The sequence below is a fragment of the Dipodomys spectabilis genome, unplaced genomic scaffold (genome assembly GCF_019054845.1).
Source record: "Dipodomys spectabilis isolate Male_0828 unplaced genomic scaffold, ASM1905484v1 ptg000187l, whole genome shotgun sequence".
In the NCBI taxonomy this organism is placed as follows: Eukaryota; Metazoa; Chordata; class Mammalia; order Rodentia; family Heteromyidae; genus Dipodomys; species Dipodomys spectabilis.
Window position 1 is genome coordinate 12,844,703 of NW_024870864.1, and position 26,165 is coordinate 12,870,867.

The window sequence follows — 26,165 nt, forward strand, 5'->3', positions numbered from 1 at the left end:
TTGCTTACAGTTGGTGGCTTTCTGGTGGTTAGTTGGAGGTGGAGTCTACAGACTTTTCTGTCTGGGCTGGCTTTGAAACTTGAATTCAGATCTCATCTTCTAGAATAGGATTACAGCCACTGGTACTGGGATCTTTATTTTTAAATTACACCAATTACTACTAGCCAAGGAAGCTCTTAGAAACTTTGATTCTTGAAAATGCAATCTTTGGTAAATTATATGGACACAATGGAAAAGTGTATATATACTTGTATACAATTTCTGTCCACTCTAGTTTAAGAATCCCTTGGATTATGACTAGTTTATTAATGAGTTACTGCAAAACAGAGGTTTAGTTTGGAATTTGTTAGTATCATAGTCCTAAAGGACTATAAACTTGAAAACTGTAGACATGGAAAAACAGGTTTAGAGAGGTCTGACTTAATATGTCTCTGTTGTAGTGCCCCATTAGTATCCCTAGCCAGAAAATTTAGGTTTTTGTTGATAATGGAGAAGGGCATGTTTATCCTTTGAAAAGCATCAGCTCTAGTTCTAGTTGCAGTATCTCATCCAAGAGAAATAACATGATTTGTGTATGTAATCAAAATATTTATAGTAGCTACACGAAACATCAAATATGTCTGGATGACTGTGGCTCATGACTGTAATTCTATTTACTTAGGAGGCTGAGATCTGAAGATCATAGTTCAAAGCCAGCCTAGGCAGCAAAGTCCAGTAGACTCTTCTCTCCAGTTAACAACTAGAAAGCCAGAAGTAGAGCTGTGGCTTAAGTGATAGAACAGCAGCCTTTAGCAAAAAGTAGCTCAGGGATAGTGCCCAGACCCTGGCCCAGGGTCTGGCCCAAAGTGAAACAAAATAAAATATAAAAAGGCACAGATGAAGGAAAGGAAAAAAAGAAAGGAAAAATAGAAAAGGAAAAAAAAAAGACACAGATGGTATAAAGAAAAACATGAAATTTATTTATTTTTGTTGTTATTGATTGTGGGGCTTAACTCTGGGTGCTATCCCTTAGCTCTTTAGCTCAAGGCAAGCACCCCACCTCTTGAGCCACAATGCCACTCCGGTTTTCTGTTGGTTAGTTGGAGATAAGAGTCTCTTGGATTTTCCTGCCTGGGCTGGCTTTGAACCACGATCCTTTATCTCAGCCTCCTAGGATTACAGGTGTGAGCCACCAGCGCCCAGCATAAAATAAATTTTAATATATTTGATTTGTTTCATATGTATAAAATACCAGTTTAATGTGAAACCAATTTTAATATTATATTAATCTACATATGCAAGATATCATCTCAACTTTTAATCAATATAAAAATTGTTGAAGTATTCACATTTTTTTTCATTCCAAGTCTTTAGACTCCAATGTATTTATTTACACTTACATCTCAATATGTTTAGCCCTCTTTTAAAAGTGTTAAATAGCCATGCATATATGACAAGGCTATTATCTTAGACAGTGTTGTTCTAGAGAATTGTTCTTCTAACTCTTCTTGGTACATAGCATGGTTCGTGACTGGATTATTTTAAACTTAAAGATCCTTTAGGATAGAAATTACTGTTATTTTTTAATTTTTTAAAATTGATTTACCTTTTTTTTTTGGTGCCAAGAATGGGCACTGTCTCTCTGAGCTTTTGTGCTCAAGGCTAACACTCTACCACTTGAACTACAGCTCCACTTCTAGCTTTTTGGTGGTTAGCTGGAAATAAGACCCTCATGGACTTTCCTACCAGGGATAGCTTCGAACCATGATCCGCAGAGCTCAGCCTCCTGAGTAGCTAGGATTATGGGGGTGAGCCACTAGCATATGGCTAGAAATTCTGAATAGATCTAACAGATGGTATATAAAATTGCTTTTCTCCTAATTTTTTGCCCTTTTTATTGGTAAGGAAATGGGAAAAAGTGAAGAAAGATGTTTTCGGTCGTAGATATCTTCTCAGATTCTTACAGTATTACCCATAGGATGAGAGTCTGGCTTAATTTTGCATAGTATTACATTTGGAAATCTGCAAAACTGCATGAGGTTCCAATTACTGTGTCATCTGTAGCAGTTTTCTTATATGAACTAATCAAGGTTGATTTTGGATTAATTTCATAAGTATACTAATCTTTGCTTATAATTTAAGTTTATTTTTCAGTTGTTTGAAATGCATGGATGTTTTGCTGTAAACTATATATTTTATAGTATTCTAAATATGATTGTGGTAGCACTTTATAAACTATAGAAATTAGCCACAGTTCTTTTTTGTGAGTAATAAAAATAAGATTTATATATTTTGGGGTCAAAAATTTGTGTTCTTTACTGAGTTTTGGTAGAATACTAAATTAGATTGGTAATTCTAATTAATATTATAAAGCTTTGTGTGAAAGTATGGAATTTTAAAAAAATCAGTATGTTCTTTTAACTGATAAATTTTATAGAACTTATTTTCAGTTGGCTAATGAACTCAGTAGTAACCTTATAGCTTCTGGTTTTTCATGTTTTTCCTTGTGTTACAGCAAAAGAGAAGAAAAAACCTGCAGATCCTCCCTCAGATGATGATGATGATGATGATGAAGTTCTTATTGTCTATGAACTAACCCCGACTCCTGAGCAAAAAGCTCTTGCAACCAAACTTAAACTTCCTCCAACTTTCTTCTGCTATAAGAATAGGCCAGATTACGTTAGTGAAGAGGAAGAAGATGGTAAATCTGTTGTTATTTAAATCAACTCTTTGCTATGGATCTTAATAGTTAGGAAAGGTGTTTATTTAAACCTGAGCTTTTTAGAACTTGTAACTAATATCCTTATAGTTAAGTATTTGCCCTAAATGTTTATGTAATAGTCAATGGATGTAATAATGGAAAAATGTCAGGTCATTAAGCCTTTTTTAGGGTGGCTCTCATGTGCCTGGTAGATGTTTTGATGGAATTGAAAGTAGTCATGATTGTCTACAAGTTTTAATGGTGAAGAAAAAGCGAGGCAGTTTGATAATAGAATATTTTATATGCCATATCAGAGTTCTTAGGTGGGGCACTTAACACATGTGCTAAGATTCCAAGATGAGTTTGATAGTGCTTTAGAACATTAATTTGTGAGATGAAGAGGTTGGTAGCTGTGCAGAAATGTTAGCAGAGCACATGAGGAGAACACAAGTTCAAGTTCTAACAGGAAGGAATAAGTGGTATGGAAATGGCAAAATAGACTGCTTCTTACTGTGGAGAGTGAAAGAATCAAGTTGCAGATGATCCCTAGGTTTATGACTAGGACACTCTTCAAAACTTAATAAAATTTATTCAAATCAGTTGTACTTTAAAACTATAATTTACTTATTAAAACTCAATTGTACTTTAAGATGAAGATTTTGAAATGGCCGTCAAGAAACTTAATGGAAAACTCTATCTGGATGATTCAGAAAAATTTAGACCATTGGAAGAAAATCTAACAGGTATGTTCAGCCTAATTAAGTAATTCAGTGTATAATCTAGTATAATCTTTACTCTGATTATTTATGAAATATAGACATGGTGATTTGAAATATTTTAAAATAATCCCAGCTATTCAGAAAGTAGAGATCAGGAAGATACTGATTTTAGGCCAGCCCTGGCAACACTTCATCATAACAGACAAGCCATGTATGGTGGTACATTCTTGTAATCCCAGCTTCCCGGGAGGCATTGGTAGGACATGGTAGTCCAAAGATAGCCCTGGTCACAATAAAGCAAAACCCTATCTGAAAAATAAATAAGGCAGAGAAGGGTTTCAGGTGTGGCCAGAGTAGTAGAATGCCTCTCTGCAAGTACAAACCCCTGAGTTCATACCCAAGTACCACTAAAAATAGTGTTAGTTGAAAAATACTGGTCTTTTGGTCCTTGTTCTCCATTCACATTTACAAGGTTTGTTACCTCGTTCTGTAGATTACGTTGAGGACCTAATATTGTATTACATGGAATTTTCAGATAATGAGAAAGAGTGTGTTATTGTTTGGGAAAAGAAGCCAACAGTTGAAGAGAAGGCAAAAGCAGATACATTGAAGCTTCCACCTACATTTTTTTGTGGTGTATGCAGTGATACTGATGAGGACAATGGACATGGGGAAGACTTTGAATCAGAGCTTCAAAAAGTTCAGGAAGCTCAGGTAAGAATTGGGTTAGCAAGTTGATTAAAAGATCTAGAGGCATACTATTTGTGGATTGGGATGCTCAAAATAGAACATCAAATCTCCCAATAGTGTTATAGATTTAAGGCGGCACCAGTCAAAACTCCATCAGGATTCTTTGTACTTAAACCAACTTATTCTAAAATTTCCATGGAAAGTTAAAATTATACTGGTTGTTATCAGTGAACACTAACATATCACTCAAAATTTGGAGTTCAAATGCATATTGATTATGGTCAAATTATGTTTATTACAGTCAGGTGGATGTTTATTCTGTGAATGAAAATGCTTTATAGAATGTTTAGTAAACCAACCTTACATGTCTGCACTAAGCCTTAATTGATGTTTTAGTTTGATTTATATAAATTTTTTAAATGTCACTGGAGGAAAGAGAAGACACAATAAGTTTTCGCAGCTTTCCATCTTCGGTTTAACATCCACAGTGCAAAACATTTCAAGACGCCTTGCAAAAATAGTTTCACAAGGTAGAAGTTTTAGCAAAGATGTGTGTTAGTAAAACACAATAAAGTAAGGGAAACAGGAAAGGAAAAGAGAAACATTGCCTGCTTCCTACACAGGACATGGGAATTTAGACTGAAAATAGTAGTTGTTATCTGGGATATTCACTCTGAGCTGGAGAACAATATGTGGTCTTGGAGTTTAGCAATCTCTTAATCATGACAGAGAATGTGTTGGTGGGCCTACACCATGTTTATTATTGTGTTAATTGTGGATATTAATCTAGATCCACCCAAAACACAGGGAAAATAGGTGAGTTTCAGAACATCCTTTTGTCAGACATATCTTCCCATTTTCTGTCTCTATCCGTTGGTGGAGAGTTTGCAGCTCTTAACATCTCAAAGGAAAAGAAGATATAGATATAGCACTTTTTGTGTCTTGGAAAGCCTAACATCTAAAAGGAGATGATGGTGCCAGTAGACGTAATTGCTCAGATTTTTTAAATCAGAGCAATTGATTTTCAGTTTTTACTTGAAATTTTCTATTTTCCTTCATCTCATTTCTGAGTATGGTCTTTAAAAATATTGATTACTTTAGCCAGGTTTGATTGCTCATACCTGTAATCCTAGCTATTCAGGAGGCTGAGTTCTGAGGGTTCCAGTTTGAAGCTGGCCGGAGCAGGAAAATATTTGATACTATTATCTCCAGTTAACCAGGAAAATAAAGGCCTGAAGTGGAGCTGTGGTTGAAGTGGTAGAGTGCCCAGGTCCTAAGTTCAAGCCACGATTGTTAGGGAAAAAGGACAGACTCCAAAGGAGAGAAGTATGAAAACATAACTGACCTCAACAGACCAGATCAACTTTAGTGCAAGTTGAAGAGGGACACCAGGATGACCTGGGCATGGTCTGGAGACCCGAGGGGTAATGGGGGGAAAGGGGTTGGAGGGACTTTAAGTAGGGTTTTGGGTCGGGTAAGGCTGCAGGTAGCTAGAGTTCAAGGAGTTTCCAGACATGCCTTGTTTTACACTTACCTGGTTCTGGGAACCTACTATGCAAACTTAATGTACAGGTTAATGGTTTAGCCAGGTGGGGCCTACTTCCAGGAATTCAGGTGAAGACACCTGGGGGATGGTGTGGGGGAATGTGCTTTTCACTTTTAGATTTAAGATTCTGGGCTGGAGAATTTTGGGAAGGCCACTGGAGGGAGGGTAGTCAGTAAGCCATGCCAGGGGAAAAACATTTGAGATGTGAGAGCATAGCAGATTCCCATCCAGGACTGGCACAGAAATAATTACTTTTCTTTCCCTATCACCTTACCTATATGTTGCTTCATTAGAACTTTTAGACTTGTAGTCAAGGTTATTGGTCAGTTTCTGTCTTGAGCTTTCATGTACTGTGTATTAAGTGGACTGGGAAATAGTTTCCTGTGCTGCTTTTTCTAAAAGAGATTGTGTCATAATGAAGCAGGTGAAGTTACTCCTCCCAGTGAAGGGACATTCAAGCATCCAGTGCTGGTGCCAGAGCACGAACCCCCCCCCCCCCCCCCCCCCCCCCCCCCCGTTGCTGGCATGTGGGTTGAGAGCAGACTAGGTGCTTTTTGTGTGAGGCACTTGTCAGCAATGGTAATAGTACTTATATACTAGAGGGGTGAATGAAGTAAACATGTTACCACTTCCTAGTAACTATGTTCACGGCAAAGGCCATTTTGACAAAATGTAAGCTTATGGCAGAGCAGGTGGCTATCTGGATCAGTAACAGAAAGTCCATGAGGTAATTTTGAAATTACACACCTGGCCTGTAATTGATGTCATCCCTGCCTGACTTTTGATTTTCTGATTAATGACTTTTGGGGGGGGGGGCATGCACACACACTTTGTGTGTGTCTGTGTATGTGTGTAACCAGTTTACATAAAAAACATGGTTTCTCTGAACTACTTTATGGCACTTGCCTGATTCAGGTTGTTGCCAGTAAACTTTATCCTTTCTAAAAAGTGGTCTTGATCTTAGCTGGTCTGTGTACAAAGTTTCAGCTGAAAGGAGACTGTCACATGGTTTAGGCAGAAAAAGAGTTTATTGGAGGAAGAGCATACTGCCTCCTGCACTAGGGATGCAGGGAAAGGGAAAGAAAAGGGGAAAGGGCAAGGGCAAGGCTGCAAGGGGGCCAGGCAGAACTGATGATGGAGATTGATATACAGGGAGAAGGCAGGGAGGAAGTGTGGCCCCAGTTAAAACCTCAGAGCCTGGAGGACCTCCACTGCCCCCAAGTATGCCAGTTACCTGGATTACGAATGCTGGGTAGGGGTTTTTTGGGAAGGGGCCATTTTTCTCCTGGGCAGACCTAACAGTCTGCTGCTATAACATTGTGTTTCTTCTTAAGTGATTGGTAATTCTCACCAGTGGAACTGTGTAAGTCTTGAGTTCTTTTAGAATTTTTAAAGTACAATAAGTAGATAGATGGTTGTAATAGAGTACTATAATTTGTGACTCTGAAGGAATTGTCAAAGTAGTGTTTTTATAATCCTTCCATTAGTCTTTTGTATAAGCTTAGTACTGAAATATCCCATTCTTTTCTGCTGTTTACTGATTTTATCTGATTAAAGGTTTAACAGTTTCTCTGTGGGAGAGGATAGGGTTTGAACTCAGCACCTTGTTTTTGTTAGGCTGGTGCCCTACCACTTGAGCCATGCCTACAATCTTATTTTTTACCAGTTGTCTTTCACATGGAATATACTGGCACAGATCACCAATACCTGACAATGATTCGACTCCCCCCCCCCCCCCCCCCCCCCCCCCCCCCCCGTTACTCTTGCTCTTCCCCTCATTGAAACAGGTTTTGTCATTGATTTTGTTATTAATCTGTGTTGATTTTTCTCCCAGTTTAAGTTTTATTGATTTCTTCTCCCTACGATTTCCTTTTTGCCTTTGCTCCCCTCCTTCCAGTTTCTATTCCTTTTTCCCTTTCTTCCCCCTCCCCCTTTTCTTTTCACAGTACTGGGGTTGGAACACAGCTTAGTGTTTATTAGGCAGGTACTGTACCACTTGAGTCATATCCAGCCCCTTTTGGCTTTGGTAATTTTTTTTTTTTGGGTCCGGTTGTGGGGCCTGAACTCTGGGCCTGGGTGCTGTCCCTCAGCTCTTCAGCTCAAGGCTAGCACTCTACCACTTGAGCCACAGCGCCACTTCCGGCTTTTTTCTTTTTGCTTATGTGGTGCTGAGGAATCGAACCCAGGGCCTCAGGCATGCAAGGCAAGCGCTCTACCACTGAGCCACCTTCCCAGCCCGGCTTTGGTAATTTTTGATGTAAAGTCTTGCTTGGGGCAGTTCAAGTTCCTTGTCATAAAATTATTATTGATCAGTTCTAACTTTCCCAGGATCAAGGTGATTGCAAAGTGACTGCAGAGGAAATGGCTTAGACCAGAGGCATACAAAATGGAGGCCATGGTGCCAGGCGTTCTCCTACTTTGAGATAATCTGTGGGCCTAGCAAAAGCAAGTGTTTTTTGTTGTTGTTGCTTTTTTGCACTTTTTACATTTTCAGGCATAATTATGGCTTAGTTTGTGTCTTGAGTGCTTTTTTTACTCTTTCCCAGCATCCCATTTTTTTCTTCCTGATGAGTTTGGACTCTGCTTGCTCTCCCCTTTCTGTCTCTCTCTTGCTTTGTATTTCTTGAATTCAGGGTTTCTCACTTTGGCTCCGCTTTTTCTCTCCTGGCTGGTACTCCACCACTTGAGCCACTCCTCTAGTTCTGACTTTTTGCTAGTTAATTTCATATAAGAGTCTTAACATAATATTAGGCCATTTATGTTAGGTTTGAATATTGCTCAAAACATGTAAAATAACTCATAATGAACGCTGGGTATGAATCAATGTGTCTGTCTTAAATATAACATTACTTGATGTCTGTCTGTTTGAGATAATCAGACTTTTAAAGGTGGATTCTAAACTCACTTGAAAACAAATTTTGAGCTGCCATAAAGAAGCAAAATATATTAATCATAATTGTTAGCATACTTGATGGTTTTATTCCGTTTCTGGAATATTAATTTTGGGCTTAGCTGTAATATTTTCAGAAAATTACACATTTAGATAATTACCAAAAGGGATATGAAGAATGCCTAGTAGTTACAATTTTAGAACACTCTTACCTTAAATTCTCTAGACAATCATAATGACAGTGGAATTACTTCATTGCTATTGCAGCTACTAAAAAAGGGTCAGGATGGCAAGTCATTCTAAAATCTGTCTACTCACCACAGTAAATAGATTTATCTGTTCAGATGTTATATACTCATACACAGACTATTACTTGTAGTAGAAGTGTTTTGATCAATTTTGAGTACTTGTGATCCAACAGCTATGATAGCAGTCTTCAAAAATCTGTCCTCAAGCTTGTACTTTAGATTGTCCTTTTCTCATCTGGCTAAAAAAGTTGGCTTTTTTTTTCTTTAATTTTTTTATTGGTACCATTGGTAATTCTAGTTCATTAATCTACTAAACACCCAGGCTTGAAATACAGGATAGGGAGAAAAGTTCCCACCATGGATTCCACCACCAAATTGTCCCTCTGATCTTGATACTCCTAAGTACATCTACTTTGAGGCTTCCTAGAGTTTCTGTGTATGTTTCAGGGCAAGTATCTAGTTGTAGGTTTGGGAGTAGATAAGGTGAAGTATAGTAATCATTCAAAGTCTGAATCCTCTGTTTTCTTAAAAAAATTTTTTTGTGTGTGTGTTGGTACTGGTGTTTAAACTCAGGGTCCCATGCTTGCTATGTTGCTTTGTGGCTGATTCACACCTCTAGTCCTGTTTTTCACTTGTGGATAAGCCTCTTCCTATCCATGACTGAGTCTTGAACCATCTACTTTAAAAGGCTCATTACTGCTGATAGTGCTGCTGCTTCTAGCTTTCTAGATGAAGAGGTAGTCTTTTCTACCCAGGCTGGCCTGGCACTGTGATCCTTCCAATCGTTGCCATCAGTGTAGCTTAAGATGTCATGTACTCTCCACTGTTCTCAGTTCTAGGTTAGAGGAGTCTCTAGAACTTTTCTGCCCAGGCTGGCCTTAAACCATGATCTTCCTGTTCTTAGCTCCCTAAATAGCTAATATTAAAGGTCTGAGTTACCAGTACCTGATTTACGTCTTTGTTTCTTTTTTGAAATAGGTTCTACAACCCTTTTTGTAGATCATTATTAAATGACATAATATTTTGTTCTTTGCAGAAATCCCAGAGTGAGGAAATAACTGACATAGCTGATAATGTGTACACAGGTGGAACTGAAGTGACTGCACCATTTTTGTGTAAGTCTGAAGAACCTGATTCCGCCATCAAGCTTACTAGCTTACCACCTGTTTCTTCTGGGACTGCCAATAAACCTGTAGATTTATCTACTGCAAAGGAAACTGATCTAAAACCTACAAGTGAAGGTAAAACTGATATGTTTAAATCATACATTGGATGAGATATGTCTATCTGTTTGAGATAATCAGACTTTTAAAGGTGGATTCTAAACTCACTTGAAAACAAATTTTGAGGTGCCTTAAAGAAGCAAAATATATTGATCATAATTGTTAGCATACTTTGTTGTCAAAGACAGTCAACATTTTTAATTGTTAGATTTGTGATGGCAGGAATATAAAAAAGCATTGGGATTCTGACCTATATCTGAGCATAAAAGACAAATTTGGTTACACAGTAATTTTTTGTGTGTATGGTTTTTACTTGACAACTGTTTGAAATTTACTTATTATATCACCACTCAAGTATAGTTTTTTTAGTTATTTGTGAGAGTCAGTGTATTAGAGGTTTAAAAATTTTGTGTCTTTTCAGTGCCTCAAAGCTTATTTTAACTCTTCAATTATAGTAAATAATATTTAGAATTACTGTTTCTGAAGTGTAGAAAGTATCTTTAAATTGTATTGCTTAATACCACTATATTGTGTACATTATTTTTCAGAAGTCCTAAACTTCTGAAAGTTTAGACCCTTTAGAGACTTTAATATGCTAGAAGAGGAAAGTATCTTTAAATCTGTACTTATATTAATTTTTAAGTAGAGAATTTGAAAGACAAATTTAAAATTCAGACAAGACTCCCTACATGTGATGGCCTAGTTTAAATGGTATATTTGGTTTTATAAGCTTATATATAGTATGGAACACTAAATCTTTTTACATAGATGTTTCCTAAGATCTTGCCTCTGATTATTTGTTTTAGGGAATAAGGTTTGGTGTAAAATGGGATCTACATACGTCTATCCCATTTTTGTATAGATTACTCCTCATTGCTATTTGTCATGCTTTTGGCATTAGAGTATTTTGAGGAGGAGTAGTTTCTGTCAAAGTAATGTTTCTTAAAATCTCAGAATTGGATGTGTTTTGTCACTTAATCAGAATATAGGTGCTACCCTTCATCACCCTGTAGTATAGAAAAGTCCTCCTTTTCTTTTTTGGTTCTGGATAAAGCTTTGATGTTCAATATATCTTAATTATTGTAAATTGAAATTTGTAGACATAGTAAATTCTTTTTCTTTTGCCAGTGGAAAGCAAAACAGTTTCATTTGGATTTGGAAATAGTACAGGGCTGTCATTTGCGGACTTGGCTTCCAGTAATTCTGGGGATTTTGCTTTTGGTTCTAAAGGTAAGATCTGGAGGAAAAATTTTAATGATCATTTTAGAAATCAAGTGCAACTGATAGGAGTCCTTTTTACAGTGTTTTGACTATAAGAAAAATGCCACTTCATTAGTTTTTTAATAATGAAGTGCTTCTATATCCTGTTACTAAAAAATATGACTATAGGAATTGTTTCATAATTTAATGTGGAATACTAAATTTTGTGATAGTCCATTCCATCCTGAATTGCAGATCTACTTTTGAGTTTCAGAGTAACCTTGATTTGGTAGCTTTGTTCTTTTAGTTTGATTTGCTAATTTTTTTTTTTTTTTTTACTTTTTTTTTTTTTATTGTAAAGCTACTATACAGAGGGTTACAGTTACATGAGTGAGGTATTGAGTACACTTCCTCTTGAACATTGTTACCCCCCTCCATTGTTTTCCCCCTACCATCCCCTCCCTCCCTCCCTTCCCCGAGGTTCTTTTTTTTTTTTTTTTGTGATTAAATGATTACATAATTTCAAAGTCACAAGTTAATTCTAACTTCCCTGGAGCAAATTGTCTACCACAGTCTGTAATATATAACAGTGTTCACATGTTATATACCATATTTGTGATCAGCAGCATGGGGATATTTAGTAGTGGTTCAACCAGATGAGCGGGAGTTCTTTGTTTCTTAAGTCCTGTTAGTTTTGTCGTATCACCTAACCTTTTGGATTTAGCATCCACTTATCAGGGAGACCATGTACTGTTTGTCTCTTCGTTCTTGGCTTACCTCGCTCAACATGATTCCTTCTAGCTCCATCCATTTCCCTGCAAATGCCATTATTTTGTCATTTCTAATGGCTGCATAATATTCCATTGTGTATAGATACCACAATTTTTGGATCCATTCATCTGTGGTGGGGCATCTAGGTTGTTTCCATATCCTAGCTATTGCGAACAGTGCTGCAATAAACATGGAGGTGCACGTGTCCTTGTATATTGGTTCCTGTTGTTCAGGGTAGATGCCTAGAAGTGGTATGACTGGGTCGTAAGGGAGGTCAATCTTTAGCTTTCTAAGGACCCTCCAGACTGCTTTCCAAAGTGGTTGTATAAGTGTACATTCCCACCAGCAGTGTGATAGGGTTCCTCTTTCTCCACATCCCCTCCAGCATTTGTCGTTGGCTGATTTGTGGATGTGGGACATTCTGACTGGGGTAAGGTGGTATCTCAGGGTTGTCTTGATTTGCATTTCCTTCACCAGCAGGGATGATGAACATTTCCTCATGTGTTTCTTTGCCATTTTTATTTCTTCATTTGAGAAGTCCTTCTTTAGTTCCCTTGCCCATTTAGTAATTGGTTTGTTAGGTTTGGGAGGGATTAGTTTCTTGAGTTCCCTGTATATACAGGATGTTAACCCCTTGTCTGATATATTGCTGGTAAATATTTTTTCCCAATTAGTTGGTTGTCTTTCTAGCTTAGTTGCGATAGATTTAGCTGTGCAGAAGCTTTTTATTTTAAGGTAGTCCCATTTGTCCAGTCTCTCTCCAACTTGTTGTGACCCTGGGACTCTGTTCAGGAAGTTCCTTCCTGTGCCTATTAGTTCAAGTGTCTCTCCTACTCTGTCCTGCAGTAGTTTCAGAGATTCAGGTTTAATGTTAAGGTCTTTAATCCATTTTGAGTTGATGTTGGTGCATGGTGATAGGCTGGGGTCCACTTTTAGTTTTCTGCATGTGGCTGCCCAGTTTTCCCAGCACCAGCGGTTGAAGAGGCTGTGTTTCTTCCATTGTATGTCTTTGGCTCCTTTGTCGAATATCAGCTGGCTGTAGGCCTGTGGATTTATATCTGGATCTTCTATTCTGTTCCATTGGTCTTCGGGTCTGTTTTTGTGCCAGTACCATGCTGTCTTTGTGATTATAGCTCTGTAGTAGAGTTAGTTCGGCATGGATAGCCCTCCCATATTGTCTTTATCCCCTAGAATTGTTTTGGCTATTCTAGGTCTTTTGTTGTTCCATATAAATTTTTGGACTGTTTTCTGTATTTCAGTGATGTACGTCATTGGGATTTTAATAGGAATTGCATTGAATTTGTATATTAGTTTTGGAAGTATCACCATCTTTACTATATTAAGTCGGCCTATCCAGGAGCATGGGAGGTCTTTCCATTTCCTAGTGTCTTCTGCAATTTCTTTCTTTAACTTTTTATAGTTCTCATTAAATAGTTCTTTTACATCTTTGGTTAGGTTAATTCCTAAATATTTTATTTTTTGGGAGGTTATTGTGAATGGGGTTGCTCCCTTTATTTCCCTCTCTTCCTGTGCGTTATCAGTGTATAGGAAGGCAATTGATTTTTGTGGGTTTATTTTGTATCCTGCTATTTTGCCGAAGTGACTTATGATTTCTAAAAGTTTGGGGATGGAGTTTTTGGGGATCGTGGAGGTATAGTATCATGTCGTCTGCAAAAAGGGATAGTTTAACTTCTTCTTTCCCTATGCGGATCCCTTTAATGTCTTTTTCTTGCCTTATTGCCCTGGCTAAGGGTTCTAGGACTATGTTGAAGAGGAGTGGAGACAGTGGGCATCCTTGCCTTGTTCCTGTTTTTAGGAGGATTGGTTGTAGCTTTTCCCCATTAAGTATAATATTGGCTATTGGTCTGTCATAAATGGCTTTTATTGTTTTTAGAAATGTTCCTTCTATTCCTATTTTCTCCAGAGCTTTTAGCATGAATGAATGTTGAATTTTATCAAAGGCCTTTTCTGCATCTGTGGCGATAATCATGTGATTCTTGACCTTGGCTCTGTTGATATGCTGGGTTACATTTATTGACTTACGTATGTTAAACCATCCCTGTGTCTCTGGGATGAAGCCTACCTGATCATAGTGTATTATTTTTTTAATGTGTTTCTGGATTCTGTTAGCTAGAATCTTGTTAAGGATCTTTGCATCTGTGTTCATCAAGGAGATTGGCCTGTAATTCTCCTTTTTGGTTGGGTCTTTGCCTGGTTTGGGGATGAGTGTGATATTGGCTTCGTAGAATGAGTTTGGGATAGCTCCCTCCTTCTCTGTTTCTCTGAAGAGCTTGAGGAGTATGGGTATTAGTTCTTCTTTAAAGGTCTTATAGAATTCTGCTGTGAATCCATCTGGTCCTGGCTTTTTTTTGTTGGAAGACTTTTGATAGCTTCCTGTATCTCATTATAGGATATTGGCTTATTTAATTGGTTAACTTCTTCTTTGCTCAGTTTGGGTAACTTGTATTTCTCTAAAAATGCATCCATTTCCGCCAGATTTTCTTCCTTTAGAGAGTATAGCTTTTGAAAGTAGTCTGTTAGAATTGTTTGGATATCTTGGGTACATGTTGTGATGTTTCCCGTGGCATCCCTAATCCTATTAATATGGGTTTCCTCTCTTCTTTTTTTAATTAATCTTGCCAACGGGCCATCAATTTTGTTTATTTTTTCAAAGAACCAGCTTTTTGTTTGGTTTATTTTGGTTATGGTTTTCTGATTTTCTAATTGGTTAATCTCTGCTCTCAATTTGGTTATCTGGCTTCGTCTAGTAGCTTTAGGTCCCATTTTTTCTTGTTTTTCTAGCTGTTTTAGTTGCAACATGAGATTATTTACTTGGTCTGTCTCCATTCTCTTGATGTGGGCACTGAGGGCAATAAATTTGCCCCTCAGGACTGCTTTTGCTGTGTCCCACAAGTTTCTTTGTGAGGTGTTTTCATTTTCATTGAGTTGTAGGAAATGCTTTATTTCTTCTCTGATCTCTTCTGTTACCCAGGCCTTGTTAAGGAGTGTGCTGTTCAATTTCCATGTATTAGAGAAATTTCTGCGGTATGCTTTGATATTGAGAGCTAGCTTGATTCCACTGTGGTCAGATAGGATACAGGGGATTATGTCGATCCCTTTGTATTTGCTTAAGTTCCTTGCATGAACTATGATTGGTCTATTTTGGAGAAAGTTCCATGAGCTGCTGAGAAGAATGTGTACTGTGTTGTTTTAGGGTGAAATACTCGGTAGATGTCAGTTAATTCCGCTTGAAGTATGGCCTCACTTAATTCGGTAGCTTCTTTGCCAATCCTCTGGTTGGTAGACCTGTCCTTTGGTGAGAGTGGGGTGTTAAAGTCTCCTAGTATTATCGTATTGGGATCTATTTTATTCTGTAAGTTTGAGAGCATTTGTTTAACATATCTGGGTGCACCGATATTTGGGGCATATAAGTTGATGATGGTTATATCCTCCTCTTGGATTGTTCCCTTTATTAATATGTAGTGTCCGTCCTTATCTTTCTGTACTGATTTTAATGAAAAGTTTATTTTGTCAGATATCAGGATAGCTACACCTGCTTTCTTATTGGGGGAATTTGATTGGTAGATCCTTTTCCACCCCTTCACTCTGAGTTTGTTTGTATGTTTGGCTGAGAGGTGGGTCTCCTGAAGGCAACAGATGGATGGGTCTTGTTTTCTGATCCAGTCCTCAGTTCGTTTTCTTTTAATTGGCGAATTCAGCCCATTTATATTAAGAGAAAGTATAGAGAGATGCATTGTTGTCCCTGCCATTCCGTTTTCCTAAGTTTTTCTTCTTTCCTTTCCTCCTGTGCTTGCTCAGTTAGACTTTGAGTAATGCCTGTTTGGGGCAGGTCCCAGTTCCTGGTTGCTTTCTTCAGGTTGTGTCCCCCCCCCCCCCCCCCCCTTAGAATTCTTTGTAATGCTGGCTTAATGTTTATGTATTCATTTAGTTTTTCTTTGCTATTAAAAGTTTTCAGTTCTCCATCGAATGTGAATGCTAGCTTTGCCGGGTATATCAGTCTGGGTTGGCAGTTATTGGCTCTCAGGGCTCGTATGGTGCTTTCCCAGGCTTTTCTTGCATTCATTGTTTGTGTGGAGAGATCTGCAGTGATTCTAATTTTTTTCCCGTTGTAGTATAGCTCCTTCTTCATTTTTGCTGCATGCAGGATTGTTTCCTTATTCAGATCTGTCATTTTTACTATAATGTGTCTAGAAGTGTTTCTCCTGGGATCTTGCTTGTTGGGTGTTCGATAAGCTTTTGTGATGTAGTTAAGATGGTCGTTTTTGAGGTGGGGAAAATTTTCATTGACTATCTTGTTAAATAGGTGTTGCATTCCCTTGCTCTGGAATTCCTCACCTTCGTCCACTCCGATTATGCGAAGGTTAAATATTTTTAGCATTATCTGCTTGCTCTTGAATTTCCCTTTGGTTTAATTTGAGTGATTTTTCCATATCTGTCACTTTTTGGTTCAGTTGGTGTATTCTGTCTTCTGTATCTGACACTCTACCTTCCATTTCATTCACTCTGTTGACCGTGGCTTCTATTGTGGTTTGCATGGAGGAAATGGATCCCTTTATGGATTCAATGTTGGTTCTCAGAGTACTGATCTCACCTCTCAATGAGGTGAGATCAGTATGCATTACCTCTAATTTGGCGTTTATCTCACTTCTTACTGAGGTTTGTGCAGCTTCTATTTTTGCATCCAACTTTTGTTTGATATCCTGTATATCTTTTGATAGTTCATCCTTGTGCTCTTTCAATTTCTGATCCATTTCTCGCTTTATTTCTTGAGTCATTGCCTCCAGCAACCCTTGGATGTAGCTTTTGTCTTCCATTCCTGCTTTGCTCCCACTGGGGCTCTCCCCTGCATGGCTGCTGGCTTTTGAGGTGAGCTTGCTGTCCTGGGTAGTGGTAAACCTTGTGATTTTTCTCTGTGATTTTCGCATGGGGGTTCAGGAGACTGCTCTTCAATCTTGTTTTGGTGTGTCTGTCTTTGCTTGGTTGCTGATTCTGTATTGGTAGAGAGAGTCTGTGCCTGATCTGGATTCTGTTGGGAGCCTATTTCCAGCTGCTATTCTGACTTACTTAGGATTCTCAGCTCTCTGCTGTAGATTGCTGGCAATTCCCGCCTTTGGAAGGGTTGAGCAGCCTAGACTGCTTGTGTTTGCTCCTGCAGGTGCTCTTGGGAAGATCAGATGCTCTGGATGCACTCTCCCAAATACTGGAGTCTGCTATGGACTCCTGATGTGTTTTTGTTTGTTTTGGGCTGGTTGTGGGCTTGAACTCTAGGTTTGGGTGCTGTCCCTCAGCTCTTCAGCTCAAGGCTGGCACCCTACCATTTGAGCCACAGCCCCACTTCTGACCCTTTTTGCTTTGTTCAGGCGCCGGTCCCCGGGCCTGGTTCCAGCCCCAGCCTGGAGCGCGCTCGTTAGGCCTGTGCTAATGTGTATACCACCTAGGTTATGCAGCCTGGAGGACACAGTTCAAATTTCTTCTACTGTTGGTAGTCTTGACCCAGGGGCGCTGTTCCTGGCTTGGGCATTTAAGCTCCCTTCCAGGGGCATTCTTGCTCTGGCCTGGCCAGCAGAGTGTGCTCCACCGGCTGGTGGAGCTCTCGAACAGTTCCCAGTTTTAGTGGGTCCTGTGGTCCAGGTGTTGGGGTAGGGAGTCTAGGTCAGGGTCTGGGGATTCCCTCCAGCTCTGGTCTCCCTTGATGGATTCACTGTCCCCTGTGGGGTACTCACCCTGTAGGTCGTCAGTTGTTGTTGCAGTCCGAGTTCAGTTGGGGTGGTTGCAGGCTGGGTTGGGCGGCCCCCGCCGGGTCGTTGCAATTGCGATTGGGCGGGTGGTCTACCGACAGGTCCCTTTGTGGCGCTGCTGGTGCTGGGCGGCTTTGGCGGGATGGAGCCTCTCAGCTCTGGTGGAGAGTGAGGGGTGGGAGTGGGATCCTCGTGGAGACTCCCGGCTGGTAGGTTTCTCTGTTCCTGGTAGGTTTCTCTGTTCCTGGCGATCCGCTGTTCTGCAATCCGGTACCTGGTGATCTGCAAGCAGCCCCCTGTGTCTCTGTGGCTCCGGCAGCCCCCACTGGGCCGGCTGGCCAGCGGCTTGGCGCACTGCCGCGCGGCCAGTAAAGGTTGGGGGAGGGGTCTTCGCTGTTCTCTGTTCTGAATTTCTTTTCCTCTCTTTCTTTTTTTGTTATTTTCCACCTCTGGTTTTTCTCTGAGTGTTCGTCTTTTTGTTGTTGTCGGTCTCTTGGGGAGATTAAGCGTTGGAACTCGAACTCTCTTTTTGGTTGGAGAGAGCTGAGGCGTTTCCCTACTGCCCCGTCGCCATCTTCTGATTTGCTAATATTTTAAGATTTTTGAATATACATTGTTTTAAGCAGATAATTTGGATTCAGTATTAGTTATACTAATTTATTAAAGTAATGATACAACTGATATATCTTCTTGATCAATGGTGCTTCTACTTTTTTTTTTTTTGGGGGGTCCAGTTGTGGGCCTGAACTCTGGGCCTGGGCGCTGTCCCTCAGCTCTTCAGCTCAAGGCTAGTGCTCTACCACTTGAGCCACAGAGCCACTTCCAGCTTTTTTCTTTTTGCTTATGTGGTGCCGAGGAATCGAACCCATGGCCTCATGCATGCAAGGCAAGCGCTCTACCACTGAGCCACCTTCCCAGCCCCAAGTGCTTCTACTTTTAATCTATTTTGGATTACACTTATTTAAGAAGAAATATAGAAATAGGGGCTGGGAAGGTGGCTCAGTGGTAGAGCGCTTGCCTTGCATGCATGAGGCCCTGGGTTCAATTCCTCAGCACCATATAAGCAAAAAGAAAAAAGCCGGAAGTGGCCCTGTGGCTCAAGTGGTAGAGCGCTAGCCTTGAGCTGAAGAGCTGAGGGACAGTGCCCAGGCCCAGAGTTCAGGCCCCACGACTGGACCCAAAAAAGAAAAGAAAAGAAAAGAAAGAAATATAGGAATAATCAGTTTTCTTGTTTCAAGTTTAGAAGTATAAAGCTGTTTGTTATATATTCTCATAGTATTTTTTTGTACCAGTACTGGGCTTAGACTCCGAGCCTTATGCTGTTGCTTATCGCTCAAAGCTGGTGCTTTGTCACTTAAGCCATAGCTCCACTTCTCGGTTTTGGTGGTTAATTGGAAAAGTCTCATGGATGGACTTTTCAGCCTGGGCAGTCTTCAAACCATGATCCTTAGAGCTCAGCCTCATCAGTAGGTAGTTAGTGTTACAAGTGTAATCCATCAGCACCTGGCTTCTCTTGTTGTTTATATTTGTGCCATCTAAATTGCCCTTATTAAAGATGCTTAAATAATTTAAATTCCTATTGCTGTCACATATTTACTAGGTTTTTTTTTTTTTTTTTTTCTTTTGGGTGCTGGTCTGACGGCTTGAACTCAGGGCCTGGGCACTGTTCCTGAGCTTTTCTGCTCAAGGCTAGTGCTCCGCCATGTGAGCCATAACTATTGCTTTTTGGTAGTTAATTGGAGATAGGAGTCTTCATGGACTTTCTGGCCCAGCTGGCTTTTAATTGTGAACCTTAGATTACAACCTCCTTGGTAGCTAGCATTACAGACATAAGCCACTGGCACCTGGCTTCATATGTACAAGTTTTACAGTTCTTGCTACTTATGGTAACAAATTAAACATTAAGAAATAACTTTTAAGTGTTACGCCATGGTATAGTTGATGGTTTCACTTATATCAAGTTTTTTATTTTTGCTTTAACTTTCACAATACCTTGTGATCAAAGGTAGTAAATGAACAGATACAGAAAACAACAGTTATGTGTTTATTGGTTTAAAAAAATGCCAAACGAAAACTGCTGTGCTTATTATTGTTCCTGTGAGTATCCCAATTACTATATCAGACTTATACACTAAAGTATTAAGCCCAAAAGACTCAACTGTTACAGGGAGTTGTGTTAGGCTTTTGTGTTATTCTGCCCAAATTCTTGATATAAGCAAATTAAGGGAGCAAAGACTTATTTTATCTCATAGTCTCATAAGATTTAGTCTGTAAAACAGTTTAATTTATTTACATTATGGTGGACAGGCAGACAGAAGGAGCTAGAACAAGATATAGTTGCCAAAACATCCCATGGCCTCATTTCTCCATCAAGGCCTCATCTTCAGTCTCTTACCACCTCCTTATGAATGCCACCATAGTATGACTCCTTGAAGGGATTAATCCATTTGTTCACTAGATCAGAGCTCTTGTGATCTAATTGTCCATCAACTAGACACACTCATAGATATACTTTTTATTAATCTAAGTATCTCTTAATTCAATCAAATTGATAATCAAAATTAACCAACACAGCAGGTGCCTTGCTTTAACAATCTTTACCCATTGCAGTCTCTCCTCAGCACCACTTTTCTTTACTAGGGAGATTAGTCACCAAGCTCTTTTTTTGGGGGGGGCGGTGGTTATGGGGCCTGAACTCTGGCCTGGGCGCTGCCCCTTAGCTCTTCAGCTCAAGGCTAGCGCTCTACCACTTGAGCCACAGCGCCACTTCTGGCCTTTTCTGCTTGTGTGGTGCTGAGGAATCAAACCCAGAGGCAAGCACTCTTTCACTGAACCACCTTCCCAGTCCTCACCAAGCTCTTTTAAATTTACTTGTTTTTTTTGTTTTGTTCTTCAGGTTCATTAGGGACTTTTGAAGATATACTTAGCCGTTCAGTGAAGCAGCTTTTGATTTGATTACTTCTGAGTTTTGTTTGTACATTTTTGTAGCTTCGATTGATTTTCTCTGGATTTGTTGTATGGTAAATACTCATAGATTGCATTTGCTAAAAAAAAAAAATACTCATAGATTGAATTTTATAAGTCCTTTTCAATTTTGCTCCTATATATAGGAGTTAAAATTGACACAATTCCACTTTGAATGTTCAAAGTTATCTAAGACCATAGATTCCATCCTTAAATACTCTTAATTTATTCAACAGATAAAAATTTCCAGTGGGCAAATACTGGAGCAACTGTGTTCGGAACACAGACAAGAGGGAAAGGTATTGAAGATGAGGATGGTAGTGATGAAGAAGTTGTTCATAACGAAGACATCCATTTTGAGCCAATAGTCTCACTACCAGAGGTATTGTTAAGTATTGAAAATTGCATTAAAACGCTTATTTTCAGGTTGGAGTTTAAAATGTGCTCTGGCTTACGTTTATTTGTGTGCATTTCTTTCTGAATATTTACAATTTGAAATGGAAGCCCTATTTGTAAGATTCCAGCCTTAATTATATATTACTTTAAATGTGTTTGTGTTTGATGCTGGGAGTTAAACCTAGGATTTTGTGCATGTTATGCCTGCATTCTACACAGCTGCACCCTTAACCTTGTCTTGAAGGTGTTTTTTTTGTTGTTGTTTTTTTTTTTGGGCTGTTCCTCGGGCTTAAATCCAGGGTTTGGGGGCTGTCTCTGGCTCAAGGCTAGTGTTGTACTAACTGAACCACAGCTCTATATCTGGCTTTTTTTGGTGGTTAATTGGAGGTAAGAATCTCATGGATTTTCTTACCCAGGCTAGTTTTGAACTATGATCCTCAGATCTCTGCCTCCTGAAATAGCTAGGATTAAATATGTGAGCCACCAGTGCCTGGCAGAAGAAACATTTTTATATCCTGTTAGGATATGTTTTGTTTGCATAATATAATTCTGAGGCCAGAAGTCAATTTGCAAAATTCCTAGACAAGGAAAATTATCCTTTTTAAATTTTAATTGGTAGTTGATATTTCCCTTTGAGAATCAGTACTAGACCAGTTAGAGTAACTGGAGTTGTAATCCTAGCTACTGAGGAAACAGAGATTGAGAGAATAATACTAATAGAGTATTACTGACAAAAAGTTGGCCTGACCCAATCTCAGCTGCAAGCCTACATAATGGCACACACACTGGTGATTCCAGCTTCCAAAGGAGTTCATAGGTAGGATTTAGTTTGAGGTTGGCGTTTGACAAGTATTTGAGAACCTAGCTGAAAAACAACGCAAAAAAATTAACAATGTGCTTTTAGGGGTGTAGTTGAAATGGTAAGATTACCTCCCTAGAAAATGTAGGTTCCAAATTCCAGTACTGCCAAAAGCAAAACAAAAAAATGAACCACTACTTTTTTTTTTTTTTGGGTCCGGTCATGGGGACTGAACTCTGGGCCTGGGCGCTGTCCTTCAGCTCAAGGCTAGCGCTCTACCACTTGAGCTACAGTGCCACTTCCGGCTTTTTTCTTTTTGCTTAAGTGGTACTGAGGAATCGAACCCAGGGCCTCAGGCATGCAAGGCAAGCGCTCTACCACTGAGCCACCTTCCCAGCCCCTGAACCACTACTTTTGAAGCCTCATCTAACCTGGAAAGGAGGCAGGCAAAATATACTTACTACATAATTAAAAAAAATACTTAATGACAAAGCAGAGCTTAACTGCTTCAACCAAATCAACTATATTTCTAGTTCTGGGATAATCTCCCACAGTACTATACAACTTGTTAGCTTTATTATAAAGAAAATAGGTTGAAAATATGGGATTTGAATATTATAAATGCCAATTTATAGGTAATCCTATTTGTTTTCATAGGTAGAAGTCAAATCTGGAGAAGAAGATGAAGAAATTTTATTTAAAGAAAGAGCCAAACTTTATAGGTGGGATAGAGATGTTATTCAATGGAAAGAACGTGGTGTAGGAGACATAAAGATTCTTTGGCATACAATGAAGAATTATTACCGGATCCTGATGAGAAGAGACCAAGTCTTTAAAGTGTGTGCAAACCATTTTATTACCAAAACAATGGAATTAAAACCTTTAAATGTTTCAAATAATGCTTTAGTTTGGACTGCTTCAGATTATGCTGGTGAGTTTCTACTCTCATATGTTATTTTCTTATTTCTTTTTGTTTTTTTTTTTTTTGGTCAGTTATGGGGCCTGAACTCTGTGCCTGGGAGCTGTCCCAGCTCTTCAGCTCAAGGCTAGTGCTCTACCACTTGAGCCATAAGGCCCTTCTGGCTTTTTCTGCTTATGTGGTGTTGAGGAATTAAACCCAGAGCCTCAAGCAAGGCAAGCACTCTACCACTTAGCCAACTTCCCCCGCCCCTTTCATTTCTTTTCTTTTGAAGTTTTCTAAAATCTTTTACAAAAACATTATAAATGATTTTGATATTAAGGTTTTTCTTTCAATAGATGGAGAAGCAAAAATAGAACAGCTTGCAGTGAGATTTAAAACAAAAGAAATGGCTGAGTGCTTTAAGAAAAAGTTTGAAGAATGTCAACAGAATTTATTGAAACTTCAGAAAGGACAAGTATCACTGGCAGCAGAGTTATCAAAGGAGACCAATCCTGTGGTATTTTTTGATGTTTGTGTGGATGGTGAACCTCTAGGCCGTATAACCATGGAATTATTTTCAAACATTGTTCCTCTAACTGCTGAGAACTTCAGAGCACTGTGCACTGGAGAGAAGGGCTTTGGTTTCAAGAATTCCATTTTTCACAGAGTAATTCCAGATTTTGTTTGCCAAGTAAGTATAAACTATGCATCACAGTTTTAAAGCCTGAAAGAGTTACACTAAATTGGCAAATTTCACTGTTTCTTCTTGATCTCATTCTGGCCTTTTTAAAAAATTTCTTTAGCTTTCTTATCGAACACTTAGCATTGGTACTCAACTATATCCTTTGTTAAAACTGGAAGGATTCACATTTCTAATAATTGAAGGTTGCTAGAGACTGGGTCTTTTTATTTTTTACCTTTAGAAAACAAATATTTTAGTTACCAAATTGCATTTGTACAAAAAATTCAGATGTTTGGAATTTATCCCATAGTGATGCTTTTTTTGTGTATAAATATTTTACTATGGATTCTTATTACTTGAAATCTTCTTTTTTTTCCCACCAGGGGGGAGATATCACCAAACATGATGGAACTGGAGGAAAGTCCATTTATGGAGATAAATTTGAAGATGAAAACTTTGACGTGAAACACACTGGTCCTGGCTTACTTTCCATGGCTAATAGAGGCCGGGATACCAATAATTCTCAGTTTTTTATAACACTGAAGAAAGCAGAACATTTGGACTTTAAGCATGTAGTATTTGGGTTTGTTAAGGATGGCATGGATGTTGTAAAAAAGATCGAATCGTTTGGTTCTCCCAAAGGGTCTGTTAGTGGAAGAATTAGTATCACAGAATGTGGACAGCTATAAAAAATCATTGCTTTTCATAGTAAATTTTATCTGTATAAGCAGTTGAATTGAAGCTTAACTGTTAAAAAAAATATGGTAATTATGTTCAGCTTTTGAAAATGGACGTTTCCAGTGTATAAATGTAAAATTGCAGCTTATAGCTGTTGTCACTTTTTAATGTGTTATAATTGACCTTGCATGGTGTGAAATAAAAGTTCAAACACTGGTGTATTTCAGGTGTACTTGTGTTTATGTACTCCTGACACAATTGTATTAAAACGGATAATACTAATCTTGTTAAAAGCAATAGACCTTCCCAGACTATTGAAGAAATATGATATATGCAATTTTAATTCCTTTTTAAGATACTGGGACTTCCTGCATGAATATACCTACCATTTGAATAAAGGGACCATAACTCGGATAATTTTATTTTAGATCTGAAATATATTTGGTAATCTTAACTATTGGTGTGCTCGTTTGTGCATAGAGACTCATTTATAAATGGGTAGAGTCACAGAAGGTAGAGAGTTAACCAAAGTGCTCTTCTGTAATCTTTATGCCTCCTGTATAGGTACAAATTAACTTTTAAATAGAATTTCCTCTTTTCTTAAAACATGTAGCTTCCTGTGCTCTCTTGAAGGTATTGATTTTTACATTTTAATTTTTTTGTTTTATATTTTACTGTCATCTGTCTCTACTACCTCAGAAACTTCAGCTTGGTTCTGATAACAGAACTGAATTTTTCCCTAGTTATTGTGATAAAGTATGAATATTTTTACAAGGTCTATACCACATTCTTTGGTTAAAAGATTTGCATTATATTAGATTGTTGCAGTACCTTTTTCTGGTGAATTTTGTAGCAAAAATAAAGTGATAATTGATAACAACTATGATATTTTAAAAAATTATTTGTGCATCTAGTCTGTTCATTCTAGTACTATGCATAAAGTAAGGAGGACAGTTAAAAGAAGGTCACTAAACATTGACCACATAATTTTCACGTTTGATAAACCCCAAAAATGTATTTGGAAATGACTGTGTCAAAAGTTAGGCAAATTGAAGAGGATATTCTCATTGGCATTCCCAATGTAGAAGTGCAAAAACTCTAGACAGCACAAAAATTTCTATATTGCAATCATGGGTATCGACTCCCTTTTACTCTATTCTTTCCAGTGAAAATAGCTCATTTTGTTTAGTGAGGAAAGCCAATGAGGATAATTCCTTTTTAATGCTGATTTGAAAATAGAGTTTAGTGAATTGTCTGTTCAGCTACCAGTGAGACAGTATGATGTGTGGTCTGTGCAACTAGTGATGGGAATACCTTTGGTAAATCATCTTAGCCACAAAGCCTAGATTCCTGAAGTAACTACTCCCAAGTGTATCTGTGGAACTACTTGAACCTCAGAGAATGGTGGATTGCATATATGCACATTTAGTGTTTAGAATTGTCTTCTTTGGAAACCTATGTAATATAAATGGATGTAAAAATTGTATTGTAAACTTCAGCTGAGATGGTTAATACCATTATGATTTTAGAATAAATTCTAAGTAAAAGCAAATGTTTTTTAAGAGATGTTTTACAGATTTTATGCTATCCTAAATTATTAAATTTATTAATTAAAAAGCTTTAAAAACTTTAGCCAAAAATTTGATGAGGTGTGATGTGTAAACTGAATTTTCTGGTATGAGTATTCCAAAGATGATTAAAAGCAGCTTGAAGCATTTATAGGAACATCTTTGTGTCACATTTCAGGAAACAACTTTGTGATGTTTGTTAATCGCTAACATGGTATATACCTAACATTGATAATGTATTTTTTTCAAACTGGCTGGATTTTATATTGTTTCATTAAAATCTGCTTAAAGATAAAGCAATTCACTGTTTATGGATTTTAAGTAATACTTTACAGCAAAAAGCACCGTACTAATTAAATTTTAGGTAGAACCTTTACTATCCATCCTCCTGCTAAAGTATTGATCTCGTAATAAAATTAGGACATTTGTATATTTAAAAAATAATCCAGAC

The 26,165-nt window shown here is 38.3% G+C and overlaps 1 protein-coding gene across 2 annotated transcripts in view; it reads left to right on the top strand.

Annotated features, from left to right (window-relative positions):
• Ranbp2 (RAN binding protein 2) overlaps nt 1–25,627 on the top strand; it is a 65,788-nt gene extending 40,161 nt beyond the window's left edge. For both annotated transcript variants that reach the window (XM_042695340.1, XM_042695341.1), the window contains exons 21-29: nt 2,495–2,680; nt 3,331–3,423; nt 3,935–4,113; nt 9,810–10,014; nt 11,125–11,226; nt 20,927–21,072; nt 22,543–22,816; nt 23,143–23,477; nt 23,852–25,627. In XM_042695340.1, the coding sequence (XP_042551274.1) occupies nt 2,495–2,680; nt 3,331–3,423; nt 3,935–4,113; nt 9,810–10,014; nt 11,125–11,226; nt 20,927–21,072; nt 22,543–22,816; nt 23,143–23,477; nt 23,852–24,157 (1,826 nt within the window). In that variant the 3' untranslated portion in view covers nt 24,158–25,627. The remainder of the gene's footprint in view (nt 1–2,494; nt 2,681–3,330; nt 3,424–3,934; nt 4,114–9,809; nt 10,015–11,124; nt 11,227–20,926; nt 21,073–22,542; nt 22,817–23,142; nt 23,478–23,851) is intronic.
• Nucleotides 25,628–26,165: the final 538 nt, after the last annotated feature.